This window comes from Sarcophilus harrisii, chromosome 3 (genome assembly GCF_902635505.1).
Source record: "Sarcophilus harrisii chromosome 3, mSarHar1.11, whole genome shotgun sequence".
Taxonomy (NCBI): Eukaryota; Metazoa; Chordata; class Mammalia; order Dasyuromorphia; family Dasyuridae; genus Sarcophilus; species Sarcophilus harrisii.
In genome coordinates, this window is record NC_045428.1 from 226,262,455 (window position 1) to 226,283,972 (window position 21,518).

Below are 21,518 nucleotides of genomic sequence, written 5' to 3' on the forward strand. Positions count from 1 at the left end.
AACATTTAGAAAAAATAAACTGAACAAAAATGATTTAGGGAAAACTTACTAAATACAATTTTGCAAAGACAAGAAGTTAATCAATTAAGCTGACCTTCTGAAGTGAGCCTATTCATTTTAGCACTTTATATGTAATTTTTAAATTTAATGTAAGGGTTCAGATTCCTAAGGTCTCTTATCTTACATGTTTGGAATAAGTTGCATAACAAAACAAGAAGTTTGGAATATGAGATTGATAGCAATAATTACTAACCTTTCCACATCAACTGGCTTATCAAATTTAAATAATATGTAGTCTCCAGCAATTGGGGTAACAGCCCAGAAGAAATCCTCTCCCATGTAAGTTTTTTCCAGTGTGTGTCCTTGATAGACCTTCAGAGAAGTAGATACTTCTGCAGGTGGGTTTACATGCATTGTGTGAAGTAATGGCTTCAGAAAATCTTTATCCTAATAATAAATTTTTTAAAAGACATAGAATTACATGCATTGGCTCTTAAGAGAAAAAGAATGACACACATGCATACATATGATGAAATCTCACACACACACACACACACACACACACACGTAGTGAAATAAACCACTTACTGTGAGTTTCTGAATTTTTCCTTCTAGTGATGAATGCAAACCAACATGCTGGAAAAGGGAAGGCCTGAATCGAATTCGTAGATTTGATTTTTGCCTATCACAATGTTTCTCAAAAAGAAAAAATTTATGTGAGTATACTTGACAGTGTAAATTCTTATTTATCCTGAATAATGGAAAGCTTTTTAGAATATCTAAAAATCTATTAACTTTCATAATTCTATATTGAATAGTTTTCTGAATTTCAACGCATTTAAGCCTAAAGATTCACTCCAAAAATAATTACAAATATTTTTGAAACAGTAAAAAGAATATGAAAACTAAAAAAGCAAATTTTAAGTCATTACATTAATCATGGATTAGTTTCAAAAATGAAACCAAGCTACAAAAAAAAAAAAAAAAAAAAAAAAAAAAAAAAAAAAAAAAAAAAAAAAAAAAAAAAAAAAAAAAAAAAAAAAAAAGCTCAGTCATTGTTAAGTAGAAAGTATAACTGAACCAAATTTCCTTCGTAGAGATAAGACTGGAGGTACAACCATATTCTAAGTTGAACCATAGCCAAAGATGCAGAACATACTGACCAAGAAAATCTCATGGTGTTAGCAGGCACTATTTTATCCCATAGGTAGGGTAGGAGTTTTTAGACATTTTAGTACAAAGGACCCCCATTAGAATAACAAAACCTATGGCCTCCTCAGAATTTTTAGTATTTTTTCATAAATATAATTTTACTATAATTATAAGTTTCATAAGTTCTTAAATGTATAAAACAAAATACACAGGATTGCAAAGAAAACATTATACTGAAATAATTTCCCAAACATATTTTCTTTTAAAATTCACAGCCCTTAATTTAAGAGCTTCTTCACTGGGAACATACAGATTAAGCTAATACTCCTTAACTGAGGGTGGCTTGAGAAATAGGACTTAAGACACAAAAGAGAAAAAAAGCTAGGGCTGAGACATTAGGTTCTCCTAGACAGAAAGTATTACTTGGCTAGGGGTATATAATGTAACCAATTATTTTGTATACTCCTTTTTCTCTGTCATTCTTACCCTTCACCTTACCACCCCCACCCACTACCCCTTAAACCCAGATGATTTTTGTAACAGATTATTATTTTTAAATTGTCAAAATTACAAACAATTTATTCAAATAAATTATTCAATTAAGCAATCCTTACAAAACTTTATAATTAAAAAGAGATACGGGCTGTAGAGTATGTTTTACATATATCATGTATTTGTGAGATTTCACGTTCAATATAGTTCCGGATTATTGGACAAAAGACACCTGAACTATATAAAAAGGGAGAAGCAAGAAAGTGTAGTCAATTAGACCATTTTTTCCTCTAAAGATACTAGCTGGACCTAGAACAACTACTTGGACCAATCTATCTTATATTCTTTATGTATCACAGTATCATTTAAATAGCATAGGATACCTACTATCTCTGAGACTCATATTAGCAGAACTAGCACTTGTTTTTCTCACTGGGATAATGAAAAAAAACTGCTTGTGAAGCACACAAATAAATATAGTCAAGAGTTAGAACATTAAAAGTAGTGACTCTATAACTGTTGATATGTGAAATAACCTGATATTGTGTAAAGAATACCAGGATCAGAAAAATTGAGTTTTACTCCTTCTCTATTAGCTATTATGGCATCAGTTAACCTCTCTGCCCTGTTTTCTATTCTGTCTGGACTAAATTAACATTAAGATTTCTTCAAAACCTTATGTTGCACTGATCTGTATTTTTTCAAATTAAAATTTAAAAATTAATTGAATTTTTAAAAATTAATTGAAAACTGCAAAACCATATTTTACGAGGGACTCCCCATTTGCAGTAAGTGTATCTTGCCAAAGTTATACAGGGAACATCTGGTAATTATATTATCCTATTAAAAGTAGGTGATTTTAAAAATTTCCTATATGCATAAGCCTGGTAAACTATTGAACTTAAGTATGAAATGGTTTACTGGAAAGTCAAGAGGTATAAGAACCACAAAAAAGGTTGAGGATCACTGTACCATGTACATCCTGTCCTTTTACTTGGTGATATAGGAAAGGAAAAAAAAAAGCAAAGAAATAAAAGGCCACAATGATATCTTATGACCACTAGAGGGCAGTGTTCAGAACACATAAAAGGATCCAGAAAATTTGCTTGACTTGCTGAAGCCTATTAAAAAAAAAAAAAAAAAAAAACTTTTCAAAAGTCCCTATATTTACATGCAGTTTTATCTATTTCTATATCTATATCCAATCTATATCATGGGTTCAGGCAGGGACTTCATGCAGCCTTGATTACACATTTCTAAAGCAGTGAAAAATCCTTAAATAAAATACATTTCAGAACAATTATTCTTTTATAAGAAATTAACTTACTGCATCTTTTTCAGGATTGCAGACTTTCACCCAGAGTATATGGTCTAAGAGCCAATCAATAGGTTTCTCCTTGTAAAACATAAATATGAACTCTACAATCAAAGTGATATCTGAAGCTTGAAACATTTTACCTAAAAAGATATTTCAAGTAAACAGCAAATTAATGAAATAAAGAGCTTTCTGATATATCCCTTAAACCTCTGTGTCAGGCTTCTCTGACAGTCTGTTAAAGTTTAAGGCCCTCTTCCCAGAAAAATGTTTTTCAAGTGCATAAAATAAAATACACAGGATTACAAAGAAAGGGAAAAAAAAGGATATATTAAGCACCTCTTATGTGCCAGACAGGGTGCTGAGTACTTTACAAATATTGTCTCATTTGCAAAGGAAGTCAATCATATTGAAATAGTTATCAAAATAGTTTTTAGAAATTCACAGACCCTAAATTAAGAATTCTGGCCTTAAACTCCATAGCCAGAATTGACTGCATGGGATGTGATCTGTGGTGCTTCTTCTACATATAAAGATATTTGTCTCTTGGCATTTTGTAACTCTTAAGTGCTAGTCTTCCTTACTGTGGCAATGTAAATGAGTTATGATATTACTTGCTAAAAATATATGTACACTCATCTACACATTTATACATAGTTACTGCTGACCTCCACTGATGGAAAAAGTTTTCCTATCCAGAATTCTTCTTATCCATTAGACCTGTCTAATGCATGTCTCCACTGAAATAATGAAAGGTCTTTCTCTCTTTATTGTGGGTTTTATATTCAGGAAGTTGATTTCTCTTCTCTATAGAAAGGTCATAACCATAACTTTTTCCATAAAGGACTCCGGTGGTCCCGAAACATCTGCAATAGTGGATTCCAATCTCTACATGTACCACTCCCCCAATCCTAAGCATAGCCGTATTTCTCCTGCCCCTCAATCAACTGTTCAACTCAAAGCTCAAAGAGAATATCCCCCCAGGTCCCATCATGGCACCCCCAAATGAGGAACACAGACAATGCATCCCACAGGTGGGCTCTTTCTATACAAATGGGGAAATCCTCATAGAGGGACTACACCACCAACATTCCAATGTATTCACATCGCTAATTTAGATGGTTGCTTCTCTTAACTATCTTCAGCCAAGAAGGCCTTTTAAAAAATCTCCTTCAAAGAGCTAATTGTGGTTTCATGATCATTAAACTTTTTCAGTCTGAGTTACAACTGAATAACTCATTTGGAAAGGTATTTGCTACCCAAATCAGGGATTTCTATGGGCAGAAGAGATGCCTAAGTCTTCTAATTTTAAAGAGATCCTTGCAGAAATCTCCAATTCCATTATTATGAAAAGTTGCTCTGATTTAGGTTTGAACAACGAAAATTAGTGGTAAGCTTATGTTTTCTACTACAAAGTCAAAATCTACAATTTCCTTTGATGTATTATATTTTTCTTTGTTTTCTGAGAGGAAACTGTATGAATTAAAATTGACCTCAGCTAATACCAAGTAAACACTTCAAGTATTAAGCTTTATTTCAGCCCCATGTCCATATGGCAAAGCCCACTGCAGTGACAGTAAGCACAAAATACATAGCAAATCAGATAATAATCTTCTGATCATATGGAGATGTACCACATATAATTATTCCTCCATTCCATAATAATTATTATGTAGAATCTTAAGTTTACAAAATGTTTACATATAGTATCTCATTTGATCCTTGGAATAATTCCATTAGGTGTGTACTATCATTAAGTCTTTTACACATATTATCTCTTTGGATTCTCACTAAACTCTTGTCAAGTGAATGCTATTATTATTCCCAATTTAAAATAAGAAACTAAGTTTCAGTGTCTCAAAGACAGTGATTGAATTGAGGTCTGAAGTCATGTCTTCTTGCCTCCAAATACAGATTTCTATCTACTAAATCACATCCTCTTTAGTACTTAGCACAAAGTTTTGGGCATAATAAATGCTTGTTTAATTGAACTCAATTGACCCAATGATGGAACATAAATGATTTAAATAACAATCAAATTTTAGAACTGTATAACTGCAAAACATATGCTGGATTTGGCTCAGTTTCTATCTTCATAAAAAAGGGATGTGTTTTAGAAACTTCACACTATTTCAGCTTTCTTTTATACTTTTAAAGTATTTGAGTATTAAATGAATAACAAGGTGAAGTAAGAGACACTTTAAAATACTTTTAGAACTAGGAATTATTATTCCTAGTCTTCTAAATTTTGTATTTAAATCCGTAAATCAATACTTCAATTTTTTAACGTCATCTTTATTATCTTAGTGCAAGAAAACCATAAAACAGGGATTTCCACTCTTCCAGCTATAGAAATAATGCTCCAAAAACATTTTTTTTTTACTGTATGCCACAAATACTACAAGTGGCCACAGGAGACAGAGCAATCTACTAGGAATCAGGAAGCCCTGGGCTCAAAACATGACTCAAAAACTTATTGAGTGAATCTAGGAAGGTGCTTAAATTCTTGAGTTTCAGTTTTCTCATCTATAAAATGAAAGGTTGAACATATTTATGTCCTCTAAGGTCCCTTCTAGTCTACTTGTATGATCTTATAATCTTGTAGCACACTTCAACATTATTTTTCTTATTTGAGACTTGTTATATAGAACCACAATTCATAAAATTCAATCATGCCATTATTTCTGACTTTAATATTCTCCAAATTATGCAATTTTCCTTAAAAATAAGTCTTAAAATATTTAAATATCTTCCATGTTCAATAAAAGATGAACTTTAAGCTAAAATAACAAATATTCTGAGAAAACTAACATTATATGAAAAATTAATAAACTTTTATTTTTCTCACCAATGAAACCAAGCTGGGAAAACTCCAAAATCATCCAGTCTTCAGAAGAGACCTGAAGTGCAAAATTCTTTATTGTACTGAAGTAATTCTGCTTAACAACAATGTCATCTTCAAGCTAGGGAAAATGAAGCAATTATATTAGTAATAAGAAAGTGTAGCCTGCAATTCAATTTAGTAACTATCAAAGAAATGTTTGGCTTAAAAATCTAAGACCAACATGAAAATGAGAATAATTTTTAAAAAGTAAGAAAAAAAATGGAACATAACTTATCAGGATACCTTCATTTATGTCTTCATCACACAATAATAATGAAATACTGTTAAGGGGAGAGCTTTTAATCAACCTTTTAAGAAAAGTTCCTTCATTCAGAAATCTAAAATGTCCCAAAACTTCTTAGTGAAGAAACACTTCAATTCCTTCATTTCATTGGGGAGGATCATATCACTTCACAAATTTATTTTATTAATTAAAAAGATTTTAAGCAAAACACAGAGGAGATGGATATGTCCTCCCATGAAGTGGCATCAAGAGCTAACACTGATATTTTTTATTTTTGTTTTTGATTTTTGGTCACCTTTGATCCAGACAAAGGAAGAGAGAAAAGTAACTGACATTTCTTCTCAAAAGGCGAGAATTGCCAATATATATTTTTCAGTATTTTCTCTTCTATTTTCTTTCAATCTCAGTTTTCTTCCTTTTCTATTTTTCTTCTGACTTTCCTTTTCTTACAGGTATTATGAAATTCCATTAACTTATATAAGCATTCAATTTCATGAAGAGAAAATACTATTGAAATTGAAATATAAGTAACAATCTTTAAGAGGAAATTCTCAAGTCTAAAAATCTTCCAAATATCTATAATTATTATAACCCAAATATTTGTATTGTCAGTAGGATAAAGAGCAAGCTTCAGATATAATATTTGGCTAAAGCTAAAATAAAATGTCATAGTAAATATGAAACAAATACTTTGAGTTTTTCAGAGAAGAGCTGCTTAAATCTTAAACATTTTATTATGTATATGTTATATTTCCATTATATACTATTATAATGACTTTGATCAAATTCTATAATCTATAACTCATTAAGATTTTATGAAATAATAGAATTTTAGACTGAGAACCTCAGAGAGATCACTGCAGTCTAACCCCTAACTAAAGCAGGAATCTTCTTTATACAACACAGTTAACAAGACCAACCTCTGCTTGAATACCTCTAAAAAACAGGGAACTCATGAATTCAAGACAATCCAATTCAATATTTATGAAAAGAACAAAAAAACAGCCCTAAAAGGCAGCCAACTCTCATTAGCTGTAATAGTCTAATCTTGGTCTTAGAAAAGAAACAAAAGAAACACACCTCCCTCCATCTGGAAGAAAGGTAAGGGACTTACCGATGTGAAATGCTAACAAGAGGCCACAGCTAAGTTTGGTTGACTTTACTATAGGCAATATGGGCATTCTATGCCTCCCATCAGCTTCAGTGATGGCTTTCTAAACTCATTTAGCCTCCTAAGCTTACATGAATCGTAGAGGACAAAAGGAGATCTATGAAGGCAAGAGGAACTTAAAGAGACCCAGCAACCAAATATCCAAAGCCATGACTGGCCTTTTATGCTGCTGTTGACATTAGACTGAGGACAGGCAGGACTTATTGGCATTAGCCTCTGGACCACTTCCATTCCTTGATTAGTAGGGCAGACCGAAGTCTCCTGAAATCCCCTATCCTGAGGAAGGATCTTAGAGCCTAAATTCTGTTGTTCAATTTGCACAGCTGCTACCATCAGAATTGCCACAGGCTGCCCATTCTGAGATTTAACTTCAGGACAGTCAGTTAAGTGCATGAATTCTCCTAGCTTTCATGGGAGATTGGAAATTAAAAACAGGACACTGAACTTGTGGATTAATATTTATTCCTAGGCTGAGAGGAGAGAAAGAAGAAGAGATAAGGAAGAAGAGAAGAGGGACAGGGAGGAAAGAGGAAGAGGGAGAGAGATGAACTGCAACATAGAAATAGCTTTCATCTTCAGTAAGGGCTGAATATGGGAATAGAACAGAATAGTCAGTTTATGTTCCAAAATATACTTCTTACTTTTTTTACAAGGAGTGGGAAGGAAAGGGAGGCAGTGGAGTTAAATAACTTGCTCAGGGTCAAACAACTATTAAGTGTCAAGTGTCTGAGGCTGGATTTGAACTTGGGTCAGCAAAAAAGAAGTGGAATAACACATGGACATATGATATATAAATTAATGTGCAAAAGCAAAATACTGAGTGCATGGAAAGTCTCCTCAAGGAAAGGGAATTAGGAGGGGCAGAGCCTAGGAAGTAGAGTTTTATCTCAACAATTTTTCGTGTTTTGCTTTATTTTTTAATTTGAAATGAGTGCACTTATGAGACACTCCTGATTTGAACAGGAGTTTTGACTTGCTCCAGTGCCAACTAGGGCTGATTCACCTTTCCTTAGGTAACCTGGGGGCCACAAACATTGATGCCAGATATACTGTAGACACCCAATTAGCTTAGCGTCATTCAGCTCAGACCTCCTAAATTCAAGAAATCCAACAATTCTAGACTCCTTAGAGGCTCAGATTACAAGATAAGCACTATCAAATCTGGCTTTCAAGCTCATTTTTCTCTAAATTAACAAAAATTTATTTTTTCCTTCCCAGCAATTCCACCATTGGAGGAAAAAAAAATTCCCTCTCACTGACCATGTTAAAATAAAATGAAATACTATACCATGAATCCATCATTTATTAGTAACTTGTTATCAAGCTTCATTATTGGTCCTCTGGATCATGGTAATTGTATCTTCAAAATTATATATTTTTATGTTAATGTTACTGTATATATAGGTGATGCTTCTATTTTTGTCACCTTTTATTTAGTTCAAATACATACAAAAATAATGATTCTGTCACAGTGCCATCTGGCACAGATCCAGCAAGATCCAGTGCATGATAGCTTTCTTGCCTCTAAACCTCTACCCTGTAACTTGATTTTCCCTCAAGAATCTCTTCTGTTTAAATTAGATCTCACTTGTACATTGGTATTTGCATGTTTTCTCCCTCAATTGAAAGTGAACTCCTTGAGGGCAGGACATTTCTTTGTAGCCTCAAGGACTTCAGGATCCAACACAAAGTAAAACTGATTGAAGTTATTAAAGAAAGAAGTGAAGTAGATCAGTGATATGACTGATGGACATACAGCTACCCCTAGAATAATGTCAACATATAGAGGAATTAGGCTAATGCATAAATAGGGCCAACAAGTGAATAAAAACCAGTTCCCCAGAGGATGCTAGAGAAACAAGCAACTATGTTAATATCCACCATACCTCTTTGTGGCTACAAGGGAGAGTTATATGTTGGTGAACAATAGGAAATGCTGTTATAAAAACAAAAGGCATTAATATAATTTTAAAACAAAACAAAAAATTCTTATTGTTTCCCTCATGTACAAAGTATCATTAGATACAAAATTTAAAATGAGATTTTTCTTTCTCAAAGAAATTATTTTACACTAAAGGGTTATGTATAACATGTATATAGATAAGTAAATAAGATATAATTTAAGGAGATGGAGAGCAATAATAAGGTGAAGGAAATCCGAAAAGGTCATGGGTAGCAGGTGGCAAGGTATGATACCTTAACAAGGCAGTCCATTTCATTTTTTTAATGCCTCTAATGAAATGTTCTTTCTCACATTAAACCATTTGCCTTTCTATAACTTTCATTCAATGGTTAATTCTCTTCTTTAGAATATAGAATTCTAAAACTAATCTCTTTCCAACACAACAAAATTCTTCAAATGTTTCAAGAAAATATTCAAATCATGATTAACTTTCTTCTTTTCCAAGTAAAACATTTAGTTCCTTCAAGCATCTTCCATATAGCATGGTTTAAAATATCTTCACTACCTTGGGTCATCCTTCTCAGGATATGCTCAAATTTTTACTCTCTTTTCTAAACGGTGGTTTCCAAAACCAGATAATAATCTATTAGTCTGAATATCTTTTTTTTGGGGGGGGGGTTGTTATGGTCCCTTTATGTCACAGTGGTAAGAAAAAGTGCTTTCCAAAAACTCAGGCTTCTTGACTAACCAATCACCAGGGAAAGAAAGGGAAAGCAACAGTAGAAACTTTCACTAAGAAAAAATAAGGGAAGAAAGTTAAAATTAGCAAAGTATAAAGGAATGATAAAGTCAGGTTTTAACTTTGTGCTCCTCACAGGTGCAGGGACTAGAGATCTCTGACAAAATGATAATAATATGTAATATTTACAGACAAGCTGGCATGGATGCCTATTATGTCACTATGTTAAGGACCCATGATTTTGCAGTAGAAGCATCCTGGGGCACACTCTCTTACAATTCAGTTGAGAAGACTTAATTCTTTGCAACTCTAAGAGCTGAACCTGCCAAACATCACCCAGATGGTAAACATTAGAAGCAAAGATCTTCCTGACAAGTCCAATTAGATACTAGCCAACAGATCATGATACTTTTCAATCTATTAGACTAGAAAAGGCTCATGATCACTAAAATGTGGTGATTAAGAGGATAAAAGTATAATACAAACATTTATCTTCTCATAGACCATGAAAGTTGGAAAAGATCTCAGAGATCACTTAACAATGACACTTCATGTGACAATTTGTGGGAAATATGAGAGGATTTAGGGCACTTACCAACTAGGTGAAAGAGACTAAAGAGCTAAGATGCAGAAGCAATCCAACACAGCAATAGTGATTAATGAATCTAACAATCCTGATCTGATGAGAAATACTACAAGAACTGAAAGCAATTTGGCAGAAATAATTTTATAACAGCATCTCAAACTAGGCACTAGTTTAAATTACATAGTAGGCATTGCATAAATACTTGCTAATTGACAGATATATCAACAATAAGTTCCTAAATGGGTGCACAACACAAAACTAAAAAGCCATATTATAAGACAAAAGACAATGACAAAAACTACAGAATAAAAAGAAGTAATTTCAAGATGGAGAGAGACTTCTTAACCAAACTAGGGATTGAAATGATCATAAAATATAAAAGATAATTTCAATTACATAAAATTACAAAACTTTTTTCCACAAATAAAATTACTATAGCTTATCTAAGAAGAAAGATTACTAAGAAAAAATAACTTCCATGAAAAAGCCAAATATAAAAATATATTAAGAACTCATGCAAGTATTTAAAACCAAGAGCCATTCCCTAAGAGATGGATGGTTAAAAGATAAAAAAATTTTCAAAAGAAGTACAAACAATCATATGTAAAATTGCATCAAATCAATAATAATAATAATTATAAGAAATATTTAAAGAGAGGCAGGGCCAAGATGGCAGACTAAAAGCAGAAATTTGCCCAGCTCTCCCCTGAACCCCCTCCAAATTCCTTTAAATAACGACTCTAAACAAATCTTAAGAGTGCCAGAAAACACAAAAATTTAGAGTGGAATATTTTCCAGCCAAAGCCAACATAGAAGGTCAGCAGGCAAGGTCTATAGCACGAGGGGGGAGTCCAGTGTGAGTCCCAGCACAGACCATCAGCCTCCATTCTGGCCCCAGCACCAGCAAAGCAAGAACGACCTTAGGGGACTCAAGTCAGCAGCAGTACTGGTGCCTTCCAGACCTCTCTGCTCAGACAGAAGGTCAGCAGGAAAGGTTTGTCTCAATCAGGGTAAGAGGGCCTTAGGAAACCAGGAGCAAGCATGAGCAGCAGCCACAGTTTCCAGAAACCCCAGTCTCTTTACCAGCTCTGAGGGAACTCTCTGCCACTTTAGCACACGACCTTATAGCCACATTGGAGCAGGGACACTCCTCACAGCTCCAGGACAGAAACCAGTGTCTGTGGTCTGGTCCCTAGAAGGATCTCTGAAAATAGTTGTATAAAACTCCTCAAGTTGGGGACAGTGCACTTCCCCCTACTTTAACAAAGAGTTAACAAAGCTAAGTAAATAAGCTGGGAAAATGAGCAGACTAATAAAAAAGATTCTGACCAAAGAAAGTTACTATAATGATAAGGAAGATCAAAAAACACACTCAGAAGACAAAGCTCCTCTATCCAAAACCTCCAAGAAAAATAAGAATTGGTCTCAGGCCATGGAAGAGCTCAAAGGGGATTTTGAAAATCAAGTCAGAGAGAGAGAGGAAAATTTGGAAGAGAATTGAGAATATTATAAAAGGAAATACAAAAAGCTAATGAGGAGAATGCCTTAAAATGCAAAATTGGCCAAATGGGAAAGAAGGTACAAAAGCTCACTAAGGAAAATAATTCCTTGAAAATCAGAACTGAGCAAATGCAGGCTAATGACTATGAGAAATCAACATACAAAAAAAAAAAAAAAACACCCTTTAAATAAAAAACAATGAGCAATATCTCATTGGAAAAACAACTGATCTAGGAGAAACAATTTTAAAATTATTGGCCTATCAAAAACTATGATCCAAAAAAAAAAAAAAAAAAAGCCTAGACATCATCTTTCAAGAAATTATCAAGGAAAACTGTCTTGATATTCTAGAACCAGGGGGTAAAATAGAAATGGAAAAAATCTAGCAATCACCTCCTGAAAGAGATTCCAAAATAAAATAAATACTCCGATAATATTATAGTCAAATTCTGGAACCCTCCAAGTCAAGGAGAAAATACTGCAAGTATCCAGAAAGAAACAATTCAAATATAGTGGAACCACAATCAGAATAACACAGATCCAGCAGTTTCCACAATAAAGGATGAGAGAACTTGGAATATCATGTTCCAGAAAGCAATGGAGCTAAGGATTGTAACTAAAAATCACTTACTCAGCAAAACTGAGTATAATCTTTTAGAGGAAGATAGGAAATTCAATGAAATAAAGGACTTTCAAGCATTCATGATGAAACGACTAAAACAGAAGAAAAACCTGATTTTCAAATATAGGATTCAGGAGAAGCATGAGGAGATGACCAGGAAAGGGCTCTAAGAGACTTAATAAGGTTTATCTATTTCCATTCCTACATGGGAAGATGATGCTTGTAATGCATAGGAACTTCTTCATTATTATGGCAGTTAAAAATGTATATATAGACAGAGGGCACAGGTCTGAGTTGAATATGAAGGAATAATATCTAAAAAAAATAAAATTAAAGGGTGAGAAAGGAAAGCACTAGGAGAATGGGAAAGAGAGAGGTAAAATGGCATACATTATCTGCCATAAAAAAGGCAAGAAAAAGCTTTTACAGTGGAGGAGAAGAGGGGAAGGGAAGGGAGGATGAAAGGAAAGAGAGAATAAACAGGGAAGAAATACAGTTAGCAATAATAATTGGGTAAAGAATTTTGAAGGACGTTTTCTCTGATGAAGGCTTCATTTCTCAAATGTATAAGAATTGAGTCAAAGTTATTAAAAAAAAAAAGTCATTCCTCAATTGATAAGTAATCAAACTATGCTCAAAGGACTATAAAATCATGTATATCCTTTGACCCCACAATACCACTACTAGACATGAATCCTAAAAAAAAAAATTAAAAAAAAAAAAGGTAAAGGACCTATACGCACAAAAATATTTATAACACCTTTCTTTTCAGAGCATAGAATTGGAAACTGAGGAGATGCCCATCAATTGGGAAATGGCTAAATAAATTGTGGTATATGATTATGATGGAATATTACTGTTTTATGGGAAACAGTGACTAAGATGCTCTCATAAATCTGGAAAGTTCTCCATGAACTCAAGCAAAATGAAATGTATTGTGTAGAAATTAATAGCAATGTTGTGGAATGATCAACTAGCTATGAATGATTGCTATTCTCAATAATACAGTGATCCATAAGTACTCTGAAGGACATATGATGAAAAATACTACCCATATCCAGAGAAAGAACTGATTTTGTCTGAATACAGACTGAAGGATACTCTTTCTTTTTACAACTTTATCTTTCTTTTTTTGGGGGGGTAGGAAGAAAGTTTTCTTTCACAATAAGGCTTTTATGGAAATGTTTTGCATAACTTCACCTAAGAACTTACCTTCTTTAAGGGAGGGAAACTAGAACTCAATGGTTTTTTTTTTTTAATATAAAAAATTGTTTTACATGCAACTGGGTAGAGTAAAAATATTAAATGTAAAAAAAAAACAAAATAAACTTTCTATTAGTTTCTAAAATAAATAAATAAAATGTAAGTAACTCTAAGCTCCCACCCTTCAAAATGGCAAAGATGACTTAAAAAATTATTATAGTCAGCAATGCAAGGACTGTGGAAGGTGGGCATACCCATATACTATTGGAAGAACTGTGAATTGATCCAATTGTTCTGGAAAATAATTTGGAATTATGGGAGAAAAATCACCAAAGAGTTTATACCTGTTGACTTAGGCATTCCACTACTGTGAATAATTGCAAGGAAGGCAAAGATAGAAAAATACCAAAATATTAATATCAGAAAGTTTGGTAATAGTAAAATACTGGAAGAAAAGAGAAGTATCTATACCTTAAGGAATAACTATTGCTATTCTGGTATATGAATGTAATGAAGTATTACTGTGTTATAAGAAATTCAGAGAAACATTCCACACTTGTGTCAACAAATGCAGAGCACAATAAGCTGAACTAAGAGAAAAATATATACACTCCCTACAATAATGTAAATGAAAATAACACTGAAAGATAGCCATCAAATTATTTAATTAAAAGAAGCAATCTCAGTCTCAGAGAGCTAATTATAAAATATACTTCTCTTCTCTCAATACAGAGCTGGGAGACTATCGATATGGAATATTTGTCATTATCTATGGTTATTCTTGTTTGGTTCTGCTTAACTGTTTTTCTTTTTTACGAGGAAGGGTCAATGAAAAGTTGTTTCAAGAGGAAAATAAAAGTTCTATGGTATAAAAATAAAAAATATTAATAAAAACTTTACCAAAAAAAGAGACTTGACTAGAATCACAAAAATGGTGACTGATATACTAAGTATGTTTGCAGTTATCATATGGAATGTGAACAGAATGACTGCAAAAACCTAGACACACAAAGGAGAAAACTCAGCTGGACTATTTTTTTTTTCTGGAGGATGACAAGCAAAGCATAAACTTGATCTAAGAACTTACACACAGTTTACAAGCTATGCATTACAAGAATATGTGTGCAATATTAGCAAGGTTATTTATGAGAGGATCTATCTATCATCTATATCACTATCTGTCATAGTGAGGGCAGCAGGATTGTATAAATGCTGCCACCAGAGTGTCACAACTGCCAAAGGAATTTATCCTGGAAGTATTGGAGGCCTACTGACAGAGATATGATCTGCTGTGAACTCCCACAGCAACTACTCATACAGATCAACACAGTTGAACATTATGTGCTCCTGCCCATTATTTCATCAGTCACAAGTTCTGTTATACCAATACCATAAGTTAATGGCTACATAAAGCTACATGAGAGTCTAAGCTGAATTTGTTTTATAATCTCATAGAATAAAATCTCACTAATTTACACTACTGGGGAGAAGACCAATTAAAATAATAAACATTTTAAAGAAATGCAATTTTATTACTATAAAAATATTTAGTATCTCAAACTTGACTTTAAAAACGTATTTTTGAAAACCTCAGGGTATGCTTTAACAAATAAATAAGACCAATGCCTAATGGGTACAGTTGTTCATAAAACACAGAACAGTTTCACTACTTTTACAATTGATCCAAAAGATGAACTTAGTTCAATGCCCTTATTTTACAATTGAGAAGATTAAAGTCTAGTAACTCTGTTATTTGATGTCGCTCACAGAGCAAATCAGTGAAATAACTGGAACTAGAACCCAAGTCACCTAAATGTCACCCTACTTTTCAATCTTCTATGAGGCTATCTCAGTAGACCAGGGCTTCTTAAAGTTTTTCCACTCATGAATTCCTTTTTGCCCAAGAAATTTTTATGCAACCCCAGATATATATGTACATAAAACATGTATACAAATAAAAAATATACTGATAATAAATCATAAGTTTGTGACCCCCACATTTAGTTATGTGACTCCATATGGGGTTGCAACCCATAATTGAAGAAATTTTGTTGTAGAGCACTGATGTCAAACTCAAAAAAAAAAAGCCAATTCCTACTGGCCACATATTGACTTTGAAAACCACAATTTAACAATATTTATGTTGTTTTGTATTTTTATTTATTTTAGTTAACAATTTCCAATTATCTTTTAATCTGGTTTTGGCTCCATTCAGGAGTGCTGAGAGAAGGCCAAGAATTTGACATCTTTGTTCTAGAATATATGAGGGAAACTGATAAAAGTTAGCACCCTTCAGTGTTTTAAATATACTGATGCAATCAAAAGCTCTTAAAAAGCATTAATTTTTATTTTTATTAATTTAAAGCAAAGATAAACTTTAGTCCAGACCTTGTCTATGTTATCATAAATTACAAAGTAGTAGTTTTGAAGGCATTTTACTTCAATGTTGTTTTAAAATTTATGACATTTTAACAAATAAAAAGAGGACTCCAAGTTTTTAAATCTTTAAACCTACCTCTTTAGGAAAATTTAGAATTTATAAGATGGAAATGAAATTATACATTTTAAATGGCTTTTTATAACCTTCTTGCTGTATCAAGATTATGCTTATAAATCTTTTTTTATTTTACAAAACTATCCTACAAATAATTCTTTTAAAAACACACTACCTGAATGTAATAAATGCCTTTTTCCTGAGCATACATCATAAGAAAACAATAATCCAAGTTTTGCTTTGTCCTCCACCTGAAATAAAAAAGTCATCAAAAACATGAATTAGAAATTAAACGTGGAATTTTATAAAATACTTATGTTCCACTCCATTAGTGGAAAAGAGCTCACTTGATCAGGTTCAAGTTAAATTCATAATCAGTTCTCAAATTGTGAATGAATTAAGATGGATTTTATAATATTTCTGATTTGCTTTCTTAACTTTTTGAAAAGTTTCAAAGAATTAATTTAGTATTTTCTCTTTTTCATAACTGGTTAGTCAGTGGAGGGAAACTTTGAGTGGGGTCAAAGGTATACAGATTCTAATACACCTTGGGAAAATACACCAACTTTGCACAAATGAATCAATAATTCTTCCTTCTTTTATGTACTTAGGTTGGAGATAATCAGAGAATAGGCACCAAGCTAGAAATTTTTACAATTTACAACAAATTCCTACAACAAGCAGACAGCCAAAATAAAGTGCACAGATCAGTGAAAGACTGACAGTGAAAGATCATCACTGTAAATTTTGCCTTGGAAAGAGATTATCTGAACAACATCAAAAATCAAAGGAAGTTTAGGAAAAAAAATCAAAATTGCATGGGATTTAAGCAAAAAAACATAAAATAGCCACAGCAGCATTCTCTGAATCACAGTGCAATAATAAAACAAACCTCTATATGTATATCTGAACTTTTTCTTGCAGATATATATAAACAAACTCTCCTGTTTGTCAATGGACATTAATGTTATTTATATCATTTTGTATTTTTTTTCAACTATTTTCTACAAAAACATTCTAAATATATACTATTCCATACTGAGAATCCTACAGGTTTGGGAATTGTATATTTAGATAAATCTGATTTCATTGGAGTGATATGAAGGAGGGATTCTGTGACAGCATTATGCATGATGGGATAAGTGACATTATCAAACAATTTCCCAAATACAGTCAAAATTGATCTTTATTCTGAATCCCTAGCTAACTCATCCTCAGCGCCTGGTGAAAATATACATATCCTAATAGACTAACTCTACATATCTGCTTTTCAGAGACTGGAAAAGAATTCTTTTAGATTCACTTGATTTTCCATGATGGATGGTTAAATCAATTTATTTAAAATTATCATGAATTTCCCCTGAGGAAGTATGATTTTTTTGGAGGGGGCTCTTTTTTTTTTCCCTACTTGACACAATTACCAAAATATTGCCTATAAAAGGGAACTTATAAATACATACTATTAACAGGGAATTATTTTTTTGGAATGTATACAGCACATCCACTAAAATGTTAAATACCTAAAATAATTAAAAGTGTGTAGTTATATATAATGAATCTGGAAATAAGGAGAAAATAGTGATCATTTATACAATACATACATATATTTTACATATATATATCCTTAAAGTCTCATTTGACACTTATACTCAGACTACTGAACATCACTAAAGACATATATTTCAGTTTAGTATAAGGTTATAGGATACACTTTCAATTAAAAGTCAAGAATAATTACATATGTAACATTCCATACCTATAACCCACCAGTTTCTACCGGGAAGAGGCAAATATATTTCATCATCATTTCTTTGGAACCAAGTATCAGTCAATTTCTGTTTTCTTTCAGTATTTTATTTTCATTAACATAGTCATTGAGTAGATTCTCTTTCTAGTTCATATATTCCTACGTTTCTCTAATTTCTTCATACTTTCATTATGACAGGACTATTCTATACCACAATTTTTTCAGTCATTCTTCAATTGATAAAAGTCCACTTTTAGTACTTATTTGGGTACTACAAAATGTGCTATAGGGAATATTTTATATTAAAAAATAAAGTGTTTTGTAAACCTGAAAGTACTATTTAAATGCTAGCTATTAATTATTTTGGTATAAATGGGATCTTCCTGCCATGGACTTACTTCTCTGATAGGATCACTTGGCCAAAAGGTATGGGCAATTCTTTTCATGTAATTCTAGAATGATTCCTCACAGCTCTACCAACAATGCATATATATACCTGACTTCTTGTAGCTTCTCTAATACTGATTACTATTTTATTAATACAAAAGAAGATACTGTAAAAATTTTATAGCCTATAAAAATGTCAACTGTTATTATCTTCATCAGTATAATACAATTTGCATTTCTCTTAATATTAGGGATGTGAGGTATTTCTCCTTTAAAAATTTTTTATTAACTTCGATCATTTATTTATCTATTGGGAAATGGCTCTGAGTCTTATAGATTATGTCCATATGCTATGTATCATCACATATCACTGGCTTTTATGAGTGATACCAGAGATAAACAATGCAAAAGTTTTCTCCCAATTGACAGCTTTTCTTCTTATTCTACCTGGACTAATTTTGTTCTTGCCAAAGTTTTAAAAATTATATATAACTGAAACTGTCTGTTTTTTTCCCTTTATAATTTCTTCTTATCCTTTGGTTATGAACGCTTGCCTGAGCTACAGCTATAAAAGCTACTTCCCTATTTTTTTTTTTTAAATGATGCACCCTTCTATATTTAGGTCAGAAATCCTTTTGGAGTTTAGTATATAAGATACCAATCTAAACCTAGGTTCTATATCAAGCTGCCTTTCAGTTTTCCCAGCAATTCATCTGCAAAAAAGGTAGCCCCTTCTCCAAGACTTCCTTCTCATGTTTTCATTAAGGATATTATTCTCAAAGATTTGTGGAGATGAGGAATTTGACATATCAGTTCAGTTAATAGTTACTGATATCTTCTTGGTTACAGGGGTAGAAAGAGAGCAGGAGGAAGGCATCATAGCAGTATTAAAAGCATCATCTTTGTTTTTTTTTTTTTTGTTTTTTTTTTTTTTTTTTTAGTATTTTAATGAAATTTCCCGCTTCCAAGATATCTTGAAAATTAATCCTTGAATCTCTTTTTATTTGAGCTACCTCAAATTTTTCATATGACACATCAAAAACTGAGGTAAAAGTACAATTGTGATAGGATTTCAACTATTGTAGTTAACGAAAAGATTACAAATGTCCACAGATCAGTTCCACTTTTAAATTAAGTTGTATTTCTTTGAGTTTTACTGATAATTTTTCTTCAAGATGATATGATTTAGTTAGCTTTCTCACTAAGCTAAGCTCTCTACAGGCACAATTTCTCAATTGCTTTTCATTATTATGTGAAACAATACTGCTTGCTCAGGATTCCCCCATCCTCTTCTGGAATGATCTGTAAATAAACTTAATTCTACACTATGGTTATCCCTAGCTACAACCTATCAACTAAAGATATTCAGATTTTATAGGCTGATGAGACATCTAAGCTCTATTAGTTTTCTAAGTTTCAGGATTGATTTCTTTAAGGTAAACTTTAACAACAACTATGTAACACCTGTCCAATGTCTATTTTTCTAAGTTTACATTAGTTTAAATAGGTCTGATTAGAGCTCCTTTCATTACATTTCATGTCTTCTTCATAATTTCTTCAAAATATACTATTTACTTTAGATTTTCTTGAGCCGGTCTATAAATTAATGATTTGCCTACAAGGCTGATTCTGATATGACTGGCACATTGGTAATCGGTAATTTCTTGTTTTTTAAGATATAGTCAATTCCACTTTCTGAAATTCTAATCAGTGTTCAAATACAGTAACTTCAGATTCTTGTTGAATAAAGTATTTATTATATAAAAACATGAAGTTTCAAAGTACTCTATACCTCTAAGACTGGTATAAGCTTTGGGGAGAAAAAAAGGCATCAAAATCATGCCCCCAAAATGCTCAGTTTGGAATGGGTAAGGTTAAGAAAGATAAACATCTGTTAATTTAGTAAGCTTCAAGTGATTAAAGAAACTGAAAAAAAAATTCACCTAGAAGAACAAAAAGTTGAGAACCTCAAAGGAAATGATGGAAAAAAAGTGGGAAAGAAGCAGGGCTTGCAATAAGAAATCTCAATTATACCTCAAAAAAGCAATCATCAAAATAATTAGATACTGGCTAAAAAAACACAAAGGGAGACCAATGAAACAGATTAAATATACAATATGTAGAAGCAAATATACAAAAAAGTTTACAATTTGACAAACCGAAAGAAACCGGCTACTATAGTAAGGACTCACTATTTGACAAATTACTAGGAAAACTAGGCAGCAATCTGAAAGAAAACAGGTTAGATCAACACCTCACACTAAATTCCAACAAAAGGTCTGAATGGATACATGATCTAGACACAAAAGGTCCCAACCTAAATAAATTAAAAGAACAAGGAAGAATTTCCCTTTCGGATCAACGGAAGAGGAAGAGATCATGACCAAACAAGATATAGAGAAGACTACAAAAGATAAAAAGGACAGATTTAATAACAAAATTTGTACAAACAAAACCAAAGGTGGCAAAATAAAAGGAAAACTATAAACTGGGAAAACACTTTTGCAGCAAGTTCTTTTGAAAAAGGTTCATTTCAAAGATATTTAAGTAATAGAATCAAGTTTTTAAGAATAAAAACCTTTCTCAACTAATAAATCTAATAAATGGCCAAAGGATATGATTAGTCAGAGAAATGTAAATGAAAGGAACGCTTAAGTTCCACCTCACACACATTAGATCAAAGTTGATATTAAAAAAAGGAAACTGACAAATGCTTAAGGATCTGTGGGAAAACAGGACACAGATATATTACTGGTAAAGTTGTAAATTTATCTATCCATTCTGAAAAGAAATTTGTTACTATGCTCAAATGGTTACCAATACTAAATCTATTCTCCAAAGGGAATCAAAGAAAGAAGAAATAGTTCCACATATATAAAAACCTTCATAGCAGTTCTTTTACAGTAGCAATAAACTAGAAAATAAGAAGGTTACCATCAAATAGGGAATGGCTAAATTATGGTTTATGAATGTAATGGATTATTATTGCTGTGAGAAAGATAGTTTCAAAGAAACCTGAGAAGAACTATATGGTGTAATACAGAGTGAAGCGAGCTAAATCAGAAGAAGAATTTATATT

The 21,518-nt window shown here is 32.3% G+C and overlaps 1 protein-coding gene across 2 annotated transcripts in view; it reads right to left on the reverse strand.

The window, feature by feature from the left end:
- MGAT4A (alpha-1,3-mannosyl-glycoprotein 4-beta-N-acetylglucosaminyltransferase A) overlaps window positions 1-21,518 on the reverse strand; it is a 125,891-nt gene that overhangs the window by 8,950 nt on the left and 95,423 nt on the right. For both annotated transcript variants that reach the window (XM_031959117.1, XM_031959118.1), the window contains 5 exons: window positions 16,481-16,556; window positions 5,808-5,922; window positions 2,972-3,102; window positions 589-696; window positions 254-447 (listed from right to left, as the gene is read on the reverse strand). In XM_031959117.1, the coding sequence (XP_031814977.1) occupies window positions 254-447; window positions 589-696; window positions 2,972-3,102; window positions 5,808-5,922; window positions 16,481-16,556 (624 nt within the window). The remainder of the gene's footprint in view (window positions 1-253; window positions 448-588; window positions 697-2,971; window positions 3,103-5,807; window positions 5,923-16,480; window positions 16,557-21,518) is intronic.